At 35.4% G+C, this 17,541-nt stretch overlaps 3 protein-coding genes across 9 annotated transcripts; 1 reads left to right on the top strand and 2 right to left on the bottom strand.

The window, feature by feature from the left end:
• Positions 1-2,067: 2,067 nt before the first annotated feature.
• On the top strand, positions 2,068-9,870 carry LOC121260741 (autophagy-related protein 3). Of its 5 annotated transcripts, none has more exons than XM_041162739.1 (10): positions 2,068-2,343; positions 2,595-2,665; positions 3,105-3,221; positions 3,319-3,485; positions 3,887-3,972; positions 6,350-6,401; positions 6,592-6,639; positions 7,584-7,711; positions 8,346-8,448; positions 9,612-9,870. In XM_041162739.1, exons 1-9 carry the CDS (start codon positions 2,189-2,191, stop codon positions 8,443-8,445), a joined length of 924 nt encoding a protein of 307 aa, XP_041018673.1. In that variant the 5' UTR covers positions 2,068-2,188; the 3' UTR covers positions 8,446-8,448; positions 9,612-9,870. The 5 variants fall into 5 exon arrangements, with proteins under 5 accessions (XP_041018673.1, XP_041018671.1, XP_041018672.1 ...); XM_041162737.1 differs by having other exon boundaries at positions 6,574-6,639; XM_041162738.1 differs by having other exon boundaries at positions 2,068-2,349.
• A 2,562-nt stretch (positions 9,871-12,432) lies between these two features.
• Positions 12,433-15,653, bottom strand: LOC121260939 (V-type proton ATPase subunit G-like). The gene is made up of 5 exons (XM_041163029.1): positions 15,446-15,653; positions 14,553-14,646; positions 14,169-14,269; positions 13,774-13,935; positions 12,433-12,663 (listed from the first exon to the last, which is right to left on the bottom strand). The coding sequence occupies exons 2-4, from the start codon at positions 14,638-14,640 to the stop codon at positions 13,792-13,794; spliced, it is 333 nt and encodes a 110-aa protein (XP_041018963.1). The 5' UTR covers positions 14,641-14,646; positions 15,446-15,653; the 3' UTR covers positions 12,433-12,663; positions 13,774-13,791.
• Positions 15,654-15,667: 14 nt separating this feature from the next.
• On the bottom strand, positions 15,668-17,541 carry LOC121260938 (protein PHOTOSYSTEM I ASSEMBLY 2, chloroplastic). Of its 3 annotated transcripts, none has more exons than XM_041163026.1 (4): positions 17,202-17,541; positions 16,203-16,262; positions 15,972-16,018; positions 15,668-15,895 (listed from the first exon to the last, which is right to left on the bottom strand). In XM_041163026.1, the coding sequence occupies exons 1-4, from the start codon at positions 17,370-17,372 to the stop codon at positions 15,808-15,810; spliced, it is 366 nt and encodes a 121-aa protein (XP_041018960.1). In that variant the 5' UTR covers positions 17,373-17,541; the 3' UTR covers positions 15,668-15,807. The 3 variants fall into 3 exon arrangements, with proteins under 3 accessions (XP_041018960.1, XP_041018962.1, XP_041018961.1); XM_041163028.1 differs by having other exon boundaries at positions 15,668-15,843; XM_041163027.1 differs by lacking the exon at positions 16,203-16,262 and having other exon boundaries at positions 17,202-17,540.

Here is a 17,541-nt window from a genome sequence, read left to right as displayed (position 1 = left end):
AAGATTTTCGGATTGATTTTAAGCTCAAATTTGAAACTGGATTTTTACAAAATGAAGGCAAAAATGATAAAGCTACACGTGGCATAAATTTTAAAAATTGAATCGTATAGATCAAATTATGTCATGTGGATGGTGTGGTGTAAAAATCTTTAAATAAAGTTACTCACAAAATAACATAATGTTATGAAATATAATGTTGATTTTTAAATTTTTTAAAATTTGTAAGTTGAAAGAGGAAGATGTGATTTCACGAGACACAACTTCTTACTTTCAAAGTAATAAATTGAAATAGAGATTATAATCGATGATAATGAGTGCCATCCGAGATGGATATGTTAAAAATAAAGAATAATTTTATTTAAATATTTTTACAGCTTATATCAATATAATTTGATTTAAAATATAAATTTTAAAATTTGAATCACTAACGTGAGAATTTGATTACCAATTGTATCAATTATTCATTAGGTTGATTAAAAGTTGAAATACGTACTCTTGGTTAAAAAGTCCTAGGCAAACTTTCTCGTAAAAAGTCTCTAGATCTGAGTTTTGTCGAAAGAGGCTTTCTTCCTCTTCTTCCCTCATTTCTCCGTTGACCCACTTTGTCTATCAAGATGGTTCTATTTTCTTACTCTTTTTTTTTTCAAGGTTGAAAAAGACAAAAATAGACATCTATAGTTTTTGTCAACTCTCGAGAGACATGCGCAGCACAAGAAGACTCTTAGGTCGCAAATTATTAGGAAGATAGTAATGATTTTGCGAAAATCACCATGCGTGGTCTTCATGTGCCGCTCACAACTGCTCGTAGTCCTCATGTGCCACCTCTTTCGACGGCTCTTCTTGCCACACGTGCCGGATCACCAGAATCACCACCATCAGATCTTTTAGATTTGATTTTTATGGTTGAAAATAGACAAGCTTGATGCCTTCACTTGCCGTCATAGATTCTGAAGTCTATCAAAGTTGGTCCAAATTATAATCCGTCATTTTTCGTATCTATCTTAGTGTTTTTCTTGGACGTTTCTATGTATAGGTTTAGTCCTCTCTTTCTATGAAGGGTGATGTTGAATCTTTGTTTAGGCAAAGTGTTGTCACTTAGAAGTTTATCTATATAAAATATCAACAGTAATGAAGATCAGACTAGTTACAAAAGGAAATAGCATACTAGTGGAGCTCCAACTGCATTAATTGATTTATGAGGTAATGGTTGATATGAGGATATCTTTGCATATATCTGGTCATGAATGTAAATTTCTCTGATAATAAATGATAACATTTTCCCTTTAAAAGATATTTGAAACACGTAATCTAGCTAACAAGCTATAATATAAAACACAATTACTTTTACAATTTTTCATAACATAAAAGCAATTATTTGAAAATTAAGATTTAGCTCAAATGAGAAACGCAAATTTAAAAAAAATTAATTAATTTTTTGATCAAATAATTTTTTTTTTTATCAATTATAGTGATTTTTAGCACTCTTGGATTAATCTCTATTAATTTTAGAAAATTTCTACTTAACATTCCCTACAACACACATTAAAATGTGATTTATTATTTTTATCTTTCTATTTAAACACACACATATTGATGTATAAACATATGTATTTAAATAAAAAAATAAAAATTAATAAATCACATATTGGCCTATATTGTAGGGATGATAAGTATAATTTTTTTTAAAATTAATAGAGATTAATCCAAGAGTGCTAAAAATTATCATAATTGATAAAAAAATATTATTTTATCAAAAAATTAATTTTTTTTTTAAACCTGAGTTTCTCATTTGAGCTAAATCTTAATTTTCAAATAATCACTTTTATGATATGAAAAGTTATATTTATCATCTTCTACACTATGTATTAATATGTGATTTGTTATTTTTATCTTTTTATTTTAACATATATGTATTGATGTGTAAATGTATATGTTTAAATAGAATGATAAAAATAATAAATTATATATTAGTGTATAATGTGAGAATGATAAAGTAGCAATTCTGAATAAAATATGTAACACTATTTTTCTTATGGCTAATAAAATAAAATAAAATAATGACAAACGTAGTTGAGCTTAGACGAAGAGAAAAGCTGCTAAAAAAATAGAGAAAAAGGAAGAAGAGGAGAAAAAGAAAACCAGCGAATCTCTCCTCTTCTGCTTCCCTGAAATTCTGAGAAAGACAGAGATGGTGCTGTCGCAGAAGCTTCACGAAGCCTTCAAAGGCACCGTAGAGAGAATCACTGGTCCTCGCACTGTCTCTGCGTTCAAGGAGAAAGGTGTTCTCAGCGTCACCGAATTCATCGTCGCTGGCGATAATCTCGTTTCCAAATGTCCCACATGGTCTTGGTATTTTTAATTATTTTGTTCAATTTTACCTCTTTCTCCCTCCAATTATCTGTTTCCTTGTAAATTTCTCTTCAAAATCTTATGTTGTAGACAAGTAATTGCTTTTGATTCGATAACCTGGATTTTTAAACAAAAAAAGTACGGAATAATTCATAAATGACATTATAATGAGTTATGATGGATGAAAATATGGATTTTTAATTCCTTAAAAATTGAAATTTAATGTGGAGAGCTATTTCGAGCAGGGAATCAGGTGAACCAAGCAAGAGGAAGCAATACTTGCCACCCGAAAAGCAGTTCTTGATCACTAGAAATGGTAATGGCACCGTCGCAGTTTTTGTTTCTTTTACTTTTAAATTCTATTTTGTATCATTATATTTACCAATCAAGTCAATGTAAATATGGGGACGGTACCAAAATCCTGTCAGCATTGCCGTAACGCGATTAGGATGTCCATATTAATAAATCGTACAGTGAGATGCGGTATTTTTTTATTTTTTTTTATAAACGTACAAAGGAGTGCTCTATTCAATCTTATCACCAATGCATACATGAGATTTGTCGGCAGAACTACCCGGCGAGAGAACCTGGTTTTGTTTAACGAATTTTGAAAACAGAAGAAGAGCAACTTTTCTTTTCATTTCCTACGCAAATATTCTGTGTCACTTTACTGAATTCATTTATTTTCTCTTCACTTTTTCGCTTCCTGAATTTTAGTGTCCTGGTTCGTTGGGAATTTTAAACCTCCTTTTCAGTTCCTTGTCTGCGAAGGGCTGCGTCTGTAGAAGAAGAATATGAAGCTGCTGGAGGTGAAGTGCTACTTGATGGTGAAGATAACGATGGTTGGCTGGCAACTCATGGGAAACCAAAAGGTGTGTTTCAAATTGGGGCTAGAAATTTTTTGACCAAAGTGTACCCTTTTGATCTTTGCCTTGATTTTTTTTTTTTTTTTTTTTTTTCATATTTTAGAAAATAAACATGACGAGGATGATGACTTGCCTTCCATGGAGACCCTAGAAATCAGTCAGAAAAATCCTATTCGATCAATTCCCTCATACTTTGGGGGTGAGGAGGAAGAAGATATTCCGGACATGGCTGAGTATGATGAACCTGACAACCTTATTGAAACGGATCCTGTAAGTTGTTGTTATTTAAACTATTTTGTAATAGCCTGTTAAGATTTGCACCTCTCGTTTTTTCATAAAAAAATGCCACATTTTAATTGTTGACCTTTTTCATGGTAGTTTGATATTGTTTTTGCTAGAAAATTGTGAGGTTCATTAGAGTGATGGAACAGGCTCTGGCGTTGTCTCTTGGAAAATTAATATAGGAAATGCTGCATGATGTATTCTACGTGAACAGTTTTGATAATTTCATGTGTTACATGCAGTAACTTGATGACCACAAATAAATGTTTCATGTGGTACTTACATACCGTGGTGACTATAAATAAGTGTTTTTTTCTTATTCCTATAGAATTGGAAATTAATTAGGTGAGTTCAAATCGTCTTGGTTTTTATGTCTATGCCCAATGCAGGCGACACTTCAGTCTACATATCTTGTGGCTCAGGAACCTGATGAGGATAATATTCTTCGAACCCGAACTTATGACGTCAGCATCACGTAAGATTAAACTTTTAAATAAAGTTGTTCTTTCATGTTGGGCTTTCGATTTCAATGTTTATGGGGCATCAGTCATCTTATGTATTGGCACCAGAAGCTTTGTCATCATTCCAGCCCAGAGAACGAATTGAAATTTTGCTCTGGTATATACTTGAATGCACTAATTAAAAAATGTTTTGTGCTGTCTGTTTTACCAATCAAAAAAAAAAAAAAAAAAAAAGGATTTGTAATACATGTTGCAGAAATGCTAATCTAACCTTGAATATAAATGCTTGGATGTCCATGAGTTTATCAATTAGCCACCAATCCTGACAAAAAAATCTTCCCAGAGATCAGAGGAGTATCCAAATCTTACTGGCAGTCTCCCTTTAAACTAAAGTATAATAGACAATTTTGGCCTTTTTAAGCGAGCTGAAACTCCTCAAAAATAAAAAAGAAAAGAAAAAAAACACCCAAATTCTACTTGTGTTTGCTGTCAGACTAGACAGTTCTTGGAACTCATGAAGTACTTGTGTAATGCCCCAATGGAAGGTTCAAGCCACATGTCCTATACTCCAAAAGGACTTGTAAATAATATAATTGTAGCCCCATTAAAACATTATAAAGAGCAAGAACTTCTCATTCCCAAGCAATGCTAGATCTCATACACCACCTACTCTTATCATTTATCAGAATGGGATATCACAACCTCCCCCCTTATATTCCTGATGTCCTTGTCAAGCCAATCCATTGTAGGTGGTATGGCTCAAGTTCCACGTTTCTAGTTGGGATAGGATCTGATACCATTTGTAATGCCCTAATGGAAGGCTCAACTCACATGATCTACAGTCCAAAAGGACTAGTCAATGATGCAATTGGAGCCCCCTAAGAACACTATAAAGAGCAAGATTTTTTCATTCCCAAGCAATGTGAGATCTTATACACTACCTACCCTTATCACTTATCAGAATGGGGTATCACAACTTGCTTAATTGTATTATGTTTGAGAAATTTGAGCAGCTGAAAAGACCATCAGGTCATGGGCAAAACATATATACGAAGACTTCAAACTTACTCATTTTGGATGAAAAATGAAATTGTTTTCAACTGTCTTTTGCATCATCCTACTAAAAATTGGGTTTTTTAATGTTTAGGCACAAAGCTTTAAAAAATGTTGTTTCTGGACATAGATATACAAAGGTTAGGATTTTCAGGAAATGTTTGATAAGGAAATTTTATTCAAAGCGTGGAGCGGCGCAACCCAATTACATAGGAAGTGTACAATAGGAAACACCCAACTATAGAGATGAAGAAAAAGAACACAATTCCATGGAATGTTACTTTAGAAATGAAGGTAAAGTTAAAATATTGTTAACAAGTTTCAACCTCCCTGTCATCTGATTACATACTTTTCAGAACCCTGATGATCGTAAGTCATCCTTTAGTACCTTTTTACGGAAATGAACTGCCCAATATTGCCGATAGTGAAAAGGCCACCAGTGGCTGTGGCATGGCTCAAGCTGAGAAGGATGCAATTGGTGTTGAACATTGATGGGAGCTCTCTTGGCAACCCAGGTGCCGCAGGTGTTGGTGGGATTATACGGGAGGCAGGGGCACGTCCAATTGCTGGTTTTGCAAAGTTTTATGGGTCCTCGACCAACACAGTTGCAGAAGGAGGGGCCCTACTAGATGGGTTGAGACTAGCAAATCAGCTTGGACTATACAATCTATTGGTGGAATCTGACTCTGCTGTGGTGGTGGGATGGATTAAAATTGGGGTTTGTAATTCTTGGTATATGTGGGATTTTTGGGAAGAAATTAAAATGCTGTTTCGCACTCTTCTTTGCAGCATCTGTCATATATATAGGGAAGGAAATATTGTTGCGGATTATTTAGCCAAGGAGGGAGCAAATAATAATAGTCTTCAATTTATTGGATCAGAAATTGGTCTAGGGAGACTTCGGGGTTTAGTGCGTACGGATAGTTGGGGACTTCCTTATTTACGCTGTTGATCCATTGTTTATTCTTTGGCTGAGGGTGAGGTTGTTCCTTCAAATCAGCGAAGTTGCTCGAATAATGTTTCTACACTTGGGTTTGGGTCTTTATTTATTATTTTTGTGTACTCCTCAAGTGTGTGGATGTTCTCACGGTTTTCCTCTGCCATAAGTGAGGGTCTTTAATAAATTTGGGATAAGGGCTACTATTGGACAGGTGGCCCTGACTCTTTTTTAAAAAAAAAAAAAAAAGTCATCCTTTAGTAGATTTCTTAATGGCAGGCAAATCATTTTATGGATAGGAATGTGCTCTTCCTTAAGTAATTAAAATTTCGTTCTAGAAAATAATATTTGCACACCTGAAACCTAGTTGGTCATGATGTCCTGTGTCCTTTTTTTTTCAGGTATGATAAATATTATCAAACACCTCGAGTATGGCTTACTGGCTATGACGAGGTTTGTCTCTGTAATTTATCTTTGTAGCTTATTTGTGTTGTATACTGAGTAGTGTAAACATGGCCCATTGATTTTTATTTTGGCTTGTGACTACCAGATTAGAATTAACTTTTGTCTTTCCACGTGATTAGTTAGCCTCATAATTGAGCTCTTTCTGGCATTTTTGTGACAGTCAAAGATGCTTTTGCAGCCTGAACTTGTACTTGAAGATGTTAGTCAAGACCATGCACACAAAACGGTGGGATATGACATTGGCATTGTTTATTTATTTATTTTAATAAATGCTTTAGAGTCTTATCTTTATGCTACCAAATGATATACCTTGGAGGCCTAAATTGACAAGAGTTGCTGGAACTTTTCAACTTTTTCTTCATACTCTATGAGTGGTTTTCCAAGTGATCTAAATGTTGCAGCCATTACATGATTAGAGCAGAAAAATCCTCTTTGGAAGCCAGACCCTGAACTTATTGGATCATGTTATCTAAGGACTTTCGGTTCGGAAACAAGTGTTTGTGGTAGAATTTTTTGGTGTTTATATCTCACTCTAGTCCATATTCTGCTTTTATATTAGTCATTTTCGATACGTTATTTCTTCAAGCCTCTGCTATTGTTCCTAATGGGGCTAGTTTTCATGATTTTTTTTCTCCTTTTCTAGTTCCTAACCTATAAGTAGGTGCTCTCTCTTGAATACTCCTTGTGTAATTGAGCTATGCCTTATTAGTTGATTAATAAAAAATTATATTATTTATATATAAAAAAAAAAGATTGTAATTTCAGTTATCGTTTGACTAGGGTCGTAGTTGCGGATGCTAGTCGGGATAAGTCGATTGAGAAGTCTCAATATTATTCTTATTCTTCTGAAAAGTATGCTCATGCGGCTCATCCGATTGCTTCATCATCTTTTTTTTTATAAGTCATTCAATTGCTTCTTCATCATCCTGGTAGTGGTCCTGTTTCAAAAATAGAATGTCTTACTTATCATATTTTGGCCACGTGTCATTACAATGTTGTTCAAAATCACTTCACACGAATTGCTTTCCTAAATTTCTCTTCCGCCAAAGTATATGCTTTTGTATCACTATCTTTTATGTTTAATTTTCCTTTGTGTGACTGCTAGCAATATGTAACCATTCTAATTCAATTACTTATGGAGAAGTAAATGTTCTAATTCATTAATGACAGGTAACCATTGAAGATCATCCTCACTTGCCTGGGAAGCATGCATCTGTTCATCCATGTCGACATGGAGCCGTGATGAAAAAAATTATTGATGTTCTAATGTCACGCGGGGTGGAGCCAGAAGTTGACAAGTTCAGTTCCTTCTTTCTATTGGTCACTGACACATTGAAAATTTTGATTGGTCCATTCTTCTGGAAATTAGGATTGTCTGTGAGTTCTATCACAAAATTCATGCAGACAAGTTGAGCCAACTAGTATTAAACTACTCATGACCTAACACTGTACCACTCTAGTTTCTTTAGTCGAGCATTAAGAAATAAGAATTCTTGACCTTGACCTTGACCTTGCTCCTGTCATTGTGTCAATCATGAGCTCGTAGCTCCCTGATTCAACATTCCATGACTAATATCCTTGCTTCTTCAGTTCATTACTAAGCGTATCAACTCAAACAGCTTTAGTTTAGTATTTGCATCTTTAAAACTAAGATCAACTCCTACTTTCACCCAAGGTTGGTGAGTTCAAGAGAGGGCTAAAGCTAACCCATCGTGCAGCCTACCAAAGCAATTAGATTTAATATCATTCCCTCCATCCCAAACAAGTGATATTTATTACTTTTTTTTTTTCAATAAGTTATTTTTATATGAAAAGGAAAAACTTCAAATTTTAACTTTACCTTGATGCCCATCAAGTTGAACTTGTATAAAATTTCAAACGCCAGTAAGTTATTTGTTTGTCTTTAATATATTTCTCTCTCTCTCACCGTAGGTACCTTTTCTTATTCTTGAAATTTGTGGCCTCTGTAATTCCAACCATTGAATATGATTACACTATGGACTTTGATGTTGGCAGCTCAAGCTACCGATGAGAGGTAAATGCTGCCTTACTTCTCCTTTACATAGGTCCTTACCCATAATTTCGTTCTTGCAATTCATCTGGTCAGCTGGTTTTCAATGTGTTTTGGGCTTTATTTTGTTTTCATTGTGTTTGGGTCAGTTTTGGACCTTTGGTGGGTGTTTTGATTTTTTCGTCGGTCCTCCAATTCGTTGACTAGTCCAACTAGTCTTTTTTGGTGTCCAAGTATGCTTGTGCATGCATTCCATGTTGTCTATCAAATTATATATTGAAGCTAATGAAGAAGGTATTGAAAGCACTTTCTGCTGTGATGTGTATCATGCATCTTCTATTGGAAATGATGCCTAAAAACCCAAGGTTGGATCCCTTAGGTCCCTATCTACTCTTCTTGATTTATTCCAATTTTCCTCTTCTTTTGACTTCTGTAATTTGTGGACAGTTTTAGACTAGAAGACACCTAAAGCCCTCACCTTTTAGCTATATTTCTGAGTCTGCAACCTCAATCCATAAACCAGTCCAAACATCCGTATTTTGGGGTCAATTTAGTAAGACCCTGCATTAGCATTTAGTCTTACAGCTGCCATTCCTTTTGCTTATTGGTACCTAATGCTTCTTATATCAACTATAGCCTTCTATATGAGGCATCTAATATCTAGCCCTTCCATTGGAATGACTACATTGGGATGATATTCTTAACAAGCTCATCCGGTTCCTGTGTCATGATATTTTATTCTGTTAGCTGTTAGAAGGCTTGCAACCCTATTAGTGGTGAGTTGCTCCTAGTTGCATTTGTTTCTTATGGCGGAGTATGTGTGGTACCCACCAGATGCAAGGATGTAATACTCTCCTTAAATTAGGCCACCTAGTGCTTATCAATAAGACAAAGAATATTTACTTATTAAGTAATGCTACAAACCATACTCACATTCCACGTTCATTCCATTATATAAAATGTGGCATTTTTATGACTATTGGATCATCCTTTATTTTTTTAAAGAAGAAACGTAAATGTTGATACATAATGGCACCTCATCAAAGTAGGGATGAATGCGGGATAAGAGTGTGGTTTGAAGAATTTTCCCTATTGCATATATCCAGCACTATGTAATTTTGTTACTTCTTATTAGTTAAATGTGTCCTTATCAATGCTTGTAATGTGGCAACGATTTGTTTTGCTAGATGGGGAAGCTACAGATTTCGTGAAAAAATAAAGCAACATATCCTTAATTACTCCTTAGTATCTACAATCGTTCAACTGTACAACATCCTCATCATTTGTAAATGATATCCAAATGAAACTTTTAATTTAATAACTTGTGCTAGACCGAGCAGTTGTTGAATTTGTATTGTAAGTAGTGTTGTGGAGTTGCTGTATATATGCTAAAACGGAGGAAATAACCTTATATGTCGTAATAAGAATAACACAACCCCGCCCCCCCCCCCACCCCCCCCCCCCCCCCCCCCCCCCCCCCCCCCCCCCCCCCCCTTACCCTTCTCTCTGTTTAGTGTTGATTTGATCTACGTGTGTGGGGAAATTGTCAGTTGGTAACAGGCCACAATGTAGGCATATATCGGTTGAACACCTTTTATTATTAGTAGTAGGAGAGGGAATTCTCTCCAATAGATTTTTTGGATAACCTCTAATATCTAAACCCGCTTTTCCTATTAAAAAAACTGGGCGGGAGGATACGAAGGAATACATCTATGGTTGATACGATGTTATATAGTTTGCCAGAATAGAGCCATTCTACTCTCTAATTAATTGTGAAGATGGAAGCGAACCTTCTTCCTCTCTTGATCGTTTATTCTTTATTTTCACTAATACGCTATCTTATAAAAACATGTAATACACTTTTGTAATTATTTGTACTATAAACGCAGTGTAAAAAACAAATTAATAAATTAATTTGTGCTTTATTAATGTGGATGCAATGAATGTACAGTCCTAGAAGTGAAGTGGTGATGATGTGGTCAGATCTACTGTCAATTTATTTTAACATTAGAAAATGAAAGTAGAAAAAGAGGTCGGATTGTCAAATCCAAATAAAGATGGAAAATTTTACAAACTATACTTGCTTCCACTTTTACCTCACTATGAGATTGCATTGTGCATCAATTTTTTAATATTTTCTTTTTAAAAAAATAAAGAATGGTCCCTTTTTTTTTTTTTGTAAAGAGAAGAGGTCACATGTCCAAGAGTGACTCCCTTCTAATTTTATTAAAAAAAAAAATCACTTATAGCATAATAAAACCCTGGTAACAACCAAGACATTAGGAGATTATAACATTAGGAGATTATAAATAGACAAGAAAACCACCCAAACATCCACACCAACAAAAGAAAACAGCACCTATCCCCTATTATTTTCTCTTTTAAAGAATAAGACAACTTAATCTCCAAAACAATTCATTTACAATTTTTCCCAATATAAGGAAAACTCCCCGTCCAATCTAATAAGACTTTGAATGAGAGGAGGAAGATCCGAAGCTGAGTACCATATGTCATTTGAGCCATTTGCACCTTTTCGTGCTAAACCATCTGCCACTGCATTAGTCTCTCTATAAGCATGAGAGAAAGAAATCCAAAGCCCAGCTAACATTCTTTATATTTCCTCCCAATAATCCTCCATATACCAAAGTGCACATCTTTTCTGTTGTAACCAATTTATCACTAGCATAGAATCAAGTTCAATCTCCATGTTTCTCAAACCCATCATACATACATGTAGAAGCCCCTGGAACACACCCATTCCTTCAACAAAATTATTTGTGCTATGACTCGTAAATATTGCAAAAGCACATAAGACGTCCCATTTGGAATTGTGAATAACCCCTCCTGCACCTGAAGGATCAGGATTTTCAGGAGAACTCCTATCCACATTTATTTTAACCCACCCATCTATCGGACCCTTCCACCTCACCATTTTCAACGGCTGTTGTTGACGTGGTTTTATAGGCAAATTCAAGCACCGAATCACCTGTTTGTTTAATCTAAGTACTTATTTTCTATCTTTATTTCCTATTCTTGTTGGTGTGGCAAACAGGTTGGAGAAGTTATTTCAATACTTCTTGTGGGGAGGTTTAGGAAAGGAAGCTAAGTTTCATTTGGTTGGTTGGGATAAGATTTGTACTCTTTTGTCATGTGGTCGGTTGGGTTTAGAAAACTGAGCATCCTCAATAAAGCATTACCATCATGGCTACTCAAGACCTTTTTGTCCTTTAATTTTAATGCTGCCCATGATATCCAATGTTTAATAGAGCACCAAACGACTTGTACCGACTCTATAATACCCTCCATTCTTGCCTTACACCGGCTCCCCCAAAGCCTCCAAGATACAACTGATGGGATAATTCCAATCAACTATCCACAAGTAGACGATAAAGAGTGTCATCATGGGATTTAGAATTGCAATTAGCTTTTACATTTGGAAGTGGAGGGGTCTAATGTGATTTATATATGTTGGATTGAGAAGTGCTACAGCTACTTCAGAAAAATAAACTCATAAGTCATAAAGTGATATAGCTTCACATGATATGTTAGATCTTCTTTATAATAAAAAATAATTTTACAATCTAGCGTACCATATCAAGTTACGTCAATTTGTAGATTTACTTTTGTGAGATTTTTTTGTGACTAAAGTATTTCTTCTTTTTTGACTTTCTCCAAACTCATTGACATTGTATAATAAATGTAAAAAAATGTTTTTGGTCTTTAAAATTACTTACCAAATTTTATATCCTAAGCCTCAAGTTATTAAATTAATTATTTCAACTCAAATGTACGTTATTTATTATACATTCTATATCCTACTTATCCCTCATGGTTGCTATCTGTTTCCCTCCTTGGATTGGTCACTACCATCATGGATGCAGGATGCAATGGATCCATTTGCGAGGGTTAAAACTTAAAAACACAATTAAGAACTAACTGGAGGTTCACGTTCAACTAATCACAAGATCTCTTATTTTTTTAATAACTGCGGAGCGAATGTTAAAGAATGAGACTAGGTTTGGAAACAAAAATAAATGGGTAAGATTGCAAGAATTTTAAAGAATATAAAAGATCATTAATTGCAGATCAAGACTACATTAATAGGCTTAGAAGAAAGAATATGGCAAAATATGCTTATTGGAAAGAGAGTAGATACATCTGGCCTGCTATATATGCAGCATGCATGCAGTTGCAGCTTATTAATATTATGTTCCTGGCTTCTTTGCTCATTATGGCTGCCTGCATAAAACGCAACAACATAATCAGTATTACCAAGAAAACAAACAAAAAGTTGTGGGATCAGACGAAATCAGATATATGAATATATAGTATCATTACTCATCTAATTAAGCCATGCCATCATGAGATTCACGACTACATATATATCCAAGATACAACATTCCTGCTTCCCCTAAGATTGAGTTGTGAAAAACGATGACATGAAAGTAAAATAAAATAAGAAAATCAATCACATGATACAAAAATTACATGGTTCGACAACATGCCTACGTTTATAAAGTTGCAGAAGATTTTATTATCTCAAGTAATGACAAGATATACTTGGGATGAAATATACAGTTCCAGACGGCTATACTATTCATAATATATATATATATAGGGTTACACAACGGAAGCCATAATTCTTCAATTATCGCATTATTTGCTCGAGCAAACTCTCTGTCTGATGTTTGTTCGAGCAACATGTCGAGCAAGTGTCAAACAAACTCTCTATCTGAATTTCATTCGAATAATTTGTTTTATAAACATTGAGTTAACTTTCTATTTGGCGTTTATTGAGCAACAACAAAAAATTTTCGTCCAGAGGATTCATTGAAACTCTACCGTAAAACCGTAACGAATTATTGTCATGTCGAGTCATTAAATCGAGCTGTTATAAAAATAAACTAGACTTCACAAACCTGACATGAGGAATGGGTAGAAGACTACATAAACAAACTATTTTAGGTGAGGGGGTAATCATGACCGACATGATAAGCTCTTTTTTTTTTCTTTTTTATTTTATTTGGGGAGGGGTCGACCCAAGACCTCCATTTTGGAGGTTTGGGTATTATGCCATCAGGCCATATGCCTCTCGCACCGACATGATTCTTTCGCTCAGAATTGATCTGCCTAGTTAATTTGAAGTTTTCGATCGGGCTAGCTGTTTACCAGTGCATGCTGCCACTGTCCTGTTTTCTCTAGCATCGAGAAAGGGTTAGCCATGCAAGAGTTGAAGTTTTTGAATCCGACAGGCTACAATTTTGCCCTATCTGTTAACCAACTGGAAACAAAAACTATAATAATATGTTGGTAGCTGGTATCTTAATTGATGAAAATAGTTAAACTAACCTTCATGTACACATGAGATCAGTTATTCAATGTTGTAACATGCTTGATGAGCATGCCAATCACATCAGATGAGATTGTAGATGCTGATTCCTTCAAGTTTTGAATCTTCACTTCAGTATCCACTTCAAGCCGTTTTGCATTAAACCCAGAGCTCCCACTAGTCTATGAAGATAATTATATAAGACCCAATGACGTACAAAAAGAACAAAATCTTAAAATCAAGCTAGCTAAACTCGAAAATTAAATCTCATGTTTTGCTTCAAAAAGCACACGCACACCCAAAGAAAAAGTGATTTATAAAATTCATGGTCGCGATCATGATCATAAGAATTTCATAAAGATCACATTAAACACGTCGAGTTGATGGAAACAAGAATGGTTACAAATTGAGGGACCTCAGCAATTTTCTTTTGGAACTCAGCTTCCAGATGAGAGCGATAGAGTCCCACCTCCCTATCTGCGTCTTCTTGCGCTTGCTTCAACCTTTTTATCTTTACTGATCATTAATATAAGGCAAAGTGAGAGATTCATAAGAAAAAAATGACATTTTAAAAAGAAAAAGTGAGAAAAAAAGAGCGCAGTAATGAAATGAAACTTAATTAAAACAATTGGGGGGGTGATGAGCCTAATTAATGTTGGGAAATATGATTTAATTAGTCTTCAAGAGTACGTAGTATTATGAAACTCTTAATTAATTAGACAGATATTAGTTTGATATATTAATTATGGAGAAGCAGGTGCAGGTGCAGGTGGAACGTATATATAAAGTTAGGCCTTACAGTTTCTAGCACTGGAAACGATGTGTTGGGCCTCCTGTTCCGCTGTTAACAGCATCTGAATGCCACCTTGTCCTCTAAAGGAATCCATCTTAAACTGCAGAGAGAACAGTACGTACGTTTAATTCGATGAGTATTTAGAAAAATAGACGCCATGCATTTACGTAGGTACCCAACCCAATGAAAAAGAAATCATCTTTTAAAACAATCTGATGCTCGATCGATCAGGAATAAATAAATCAACGCTAGCTAGCTACATGATCATCTTCTTGCTGAATTAATCAGTACTACTGAGGTTTTTAATGCCACCCTCGCGTATTAATTCCAAATTAGGTTCTTATCTTCCTAAATTTATGACTGTCTCATCATCAGTTTATTGGTATCCAATTGTCTCTCAAACTCGATCATTCATATTAGAATTACAACCCTTTAAAAAATGGATAGCCACTCACCGTTGCTTTTCATGTAATATCAAGGAAATAAAAGAAAATGTCAAAACCATTCCAAAGGAAAAGCTCTTGAAAACCATATGGAAAGACAAACAAACAATGCATATTGCGAGGGCATAATATCCCAAAAAACAATAGCTTACTCGATATTAAAAAAAAAAATCATTGTTATGAATATAATCATGTTTGGAGTAACACATTATATTTTTTTACGTGACTAAAGAAAATATTGCATCACAAATAAAATGCAGTAGTCTCCATGGTTTCCGAAATACGATGAACTATTTGAATATGTACGCAACGCAACTAATTCTTCCAATTTCCCGATCTATAATTAATGCGATAAAAGGAATCGAACAAATGAGAGAATTAAGGACATGAATCTTCACGAGATGGTGATTTAAAAATAGAATCACAAATAGATGACAAGACATTAGATATGAATACCTGAATGAAATTGGAGTTCAAGGCCGATTACGTACGTACATTGAAATTAAGCCGACCCCCCAACCCCTAGGAATTAGAGGAAGAGTGGCTGTAGAGAGAGAGAGAGAGAGAGAGAGAGAGAGAGAGAGAGAGAGGGCTTTGCATGGTTAACGGGGTTAGTTAGTATGTTTTCCCAACAAAACGTCATATTACGCAATAAGCGTCCACGTACATTGAGGGGCCGGGCCAACTGTAGCTAGCGAAGTTAATCAGACTCCTTGCAGAGTAACAAATACAAGCTTTAACTAGTGATCCTGATTTCTCATCAAATATTCGGATCAATTTCCATAAATAGGTACAATGTGCTATAAACAACTTGGAAGTTATCTCTCTCCTCTTTGCTCTGGCGTTAGCCCACCCTGCCCACAGCTAGGGCAACTCTTTAGCCCGAATCCTTGGCAGTCAAAACATCTAAACCAATGCACATTAAAAACTAATATACATTCTTCAATTCATAGCTAATTCATCAAAAATACAATGAACTTACTTCCAGCGCTCAAAAATATTTCCATTCTTCTTATTTTTTCCTGTTCCCTACAGATGAAAAAATTATTTAGCTTGATCAGAATATCGAAAATAAAACAAAAACGAGAATATGAAGGCTCATTGTTCTCCTGAGTTCAAGCACAAGTCAGTCCAGGCCAAACAAATAAATAAAATCTTAATGGTCCCCTGCAGAGCCTTGGCCCCTACACGCACACGCACACGCACGCACTACCTTGCAGCCTGGACATTCTATAGCACCTTTTCCTCTACATGTTTGACAACTTTTCGAGATCTGCACACCATTTGAAAAAAATGCAAATATACATGATAATCTAAATTCGAATTTGCATTATATTTATACCAGTAATAGCAATGGACATATAACTCGAAGATACTCTTTGCTTAGTAGGTCGCTCCCTTTGTGTTCACGTAATTTATAATCTAGTCAATCAAGCTACCGATCGAAAGGTTTTTTAGGTTCTTTCTCATAAATGATAAAACAGTGATCTGACTGTTCCATATTCTATATTTGCTCTCCTTCTCTCATGCAGAGAGATGGTGTTGACTTTCACACACAGGCAATGTTGAGACTGCCATATATATAACTGTCAAACACATCCCAATTAACCACGCCATGGATTATAGCCAAGGATAAAATCAATCCTCATGCAGAGACATGGTGTTGCCGGCTCATTTGTATAGCTCTTTGAAGTACTTTCAGATTTGTTTTATAATTTTTTGGGCCTATGAAAAGTTGGGAAATGCAGGGCTCTTTTGCCAAGATTTTTGATTTCGGACCCAGATGCAATATAGAAGCCACAAGTAGGCTAGCAGAGCTTTGAACAGGTTGTGGTATGGTTTCTAGGACCGAAACTCTCTAATTAAGTTACTGATTAGGGTTCGCAAGTGACACAATGCGACTGAGGAATTACTAAAAGTGTGATTAAAAGAGTTGATGATTTGTGCTGGCGACATTATATATGAAGAACAAGACGCCAAGCCATGAAATGGGTATGCTTTTAGAGTGTGCTGTAATGACTCGTTTTAATTTCTACACAGGCAAGCGATATTGGGACTGTCTCTGCACACTTCATATTAATATGACAAACTATCTGGCATACATTTGCTGACCGTAGTTGGTTCGTCTTTAAAAGTAAGAGCCATGAGAGGGAAACAAACGTGGTCCAAAAATCGTCACGGAAACTAGAGCTACAAATCAAAAGAGTAATACCGAATTAAGCGAAAATCCACCAGGTTTTGCTGCAAACGCTGCTCTTGTTCCACGTCTTTGCTCTAAGCCACCTGTAGGTATCCAGCTTGGACTTGACCGAGGATGCTGAACTGGCCATGGCGGTAGTGCTCGGGGAGTCAAGCTATTGCAACACAAAGAGAGCTCGGCCATCTGTCTTGATTACCCAAAAACAAAAACAAAAAGTATATGACGATCTTCTTAATGAAAAAGAGAGGATTTGTGAGATTGACCTTGCAGTTGCCGGACCCTAAAGCATTATCGGGGTGAGTGGCTTCTTTTCCCTTACAAGTTGAATTTGGCACTAGTGGATAATAATAAC

This window comes from Juglans microcarpa x Juglans regia, chromosome 4D, assembly GCF_004785595.1.
Source record: "Juglans microcarpa x Juglans regia isolate MS1-56 chromosome 4D, Jm3101_v1.0, whole genome shotgun sequence".
Taxonomy (NCBI): domain Eukaryota; kingdom Viridiplantae; phylum Streptophyta; class Magnoliopsida; order Fagales; family Juglandaceae; genus Juglans; species Juglans microcarpa x Juglans regia.
Note: the sequence above shows the minus strand (reverse complement) of the source record. Positions and strands in the feature narration are given on the sequence as shown.

Coding starts and splice junctions, on each gene's coding strand:
- LOC121260741 (XM_041162736.1), top strand. CDS start 2,189: ATGGTGCTGTCGCAGAAGCTTCACGAAGCCTTCAAAGGCACCGTAGAG. Junction 6,640..7,583: donor AAGACCATGCACACAAAACG/GTGGGATATGAC, acceptor CATTAATGACAG/GTAACCATTGAAGATCATCC. Junction 7,712..8,345: donor GTGGAGCCAGAAGTTGACAA/GTTCAGTTCCTT, acceptor CTCTCACCGTAG/GTACCTTTTCTTATTCTTGA.
- LOC121260939 (XM_041163029.1), bottom strand. CDS start 14,640: ATGGATTCCTTTAGAGGACAAGGTGGCATTCAGATGCTGTTAACAGCG. Junction 14,270..14,552: donor CGTTTCCAGTGCTAGAAACT/GTAAGGCCTAAC, acceptor ATTAATGATCAG/TAAAGATAAAAAGGTTGAAG. Junction 13,936..14,168: donor TCCAAAAGAAAATTGCTGAG/GTCCCTCAATTT, acceptor TTATCTTCATAG/ACTAGTGGGAGCTCTGGGTT.
- LOC121260938 (XM_041163026.1), bottom strand. CDS start 17,372: ATGGCCGAGCTCTCTTTGTGTTGCAATAGCTTGACTCCCCGAGCACTA. Junction 16,019..16,202: donor TAGAATGTCCAGGCTGCAAG/GTAGTGCGTGCG, acceptor TTTCATCTGTAG/GGAACAGGAAAAAATAAGAA. Junction 15,896..15,971: donor AATATTTTTGAGCGCTGGAA/GTAAGTTCATTG, acceptor GCATTGGTTTAG/ATGTTTTGACTGCCAAGGAT.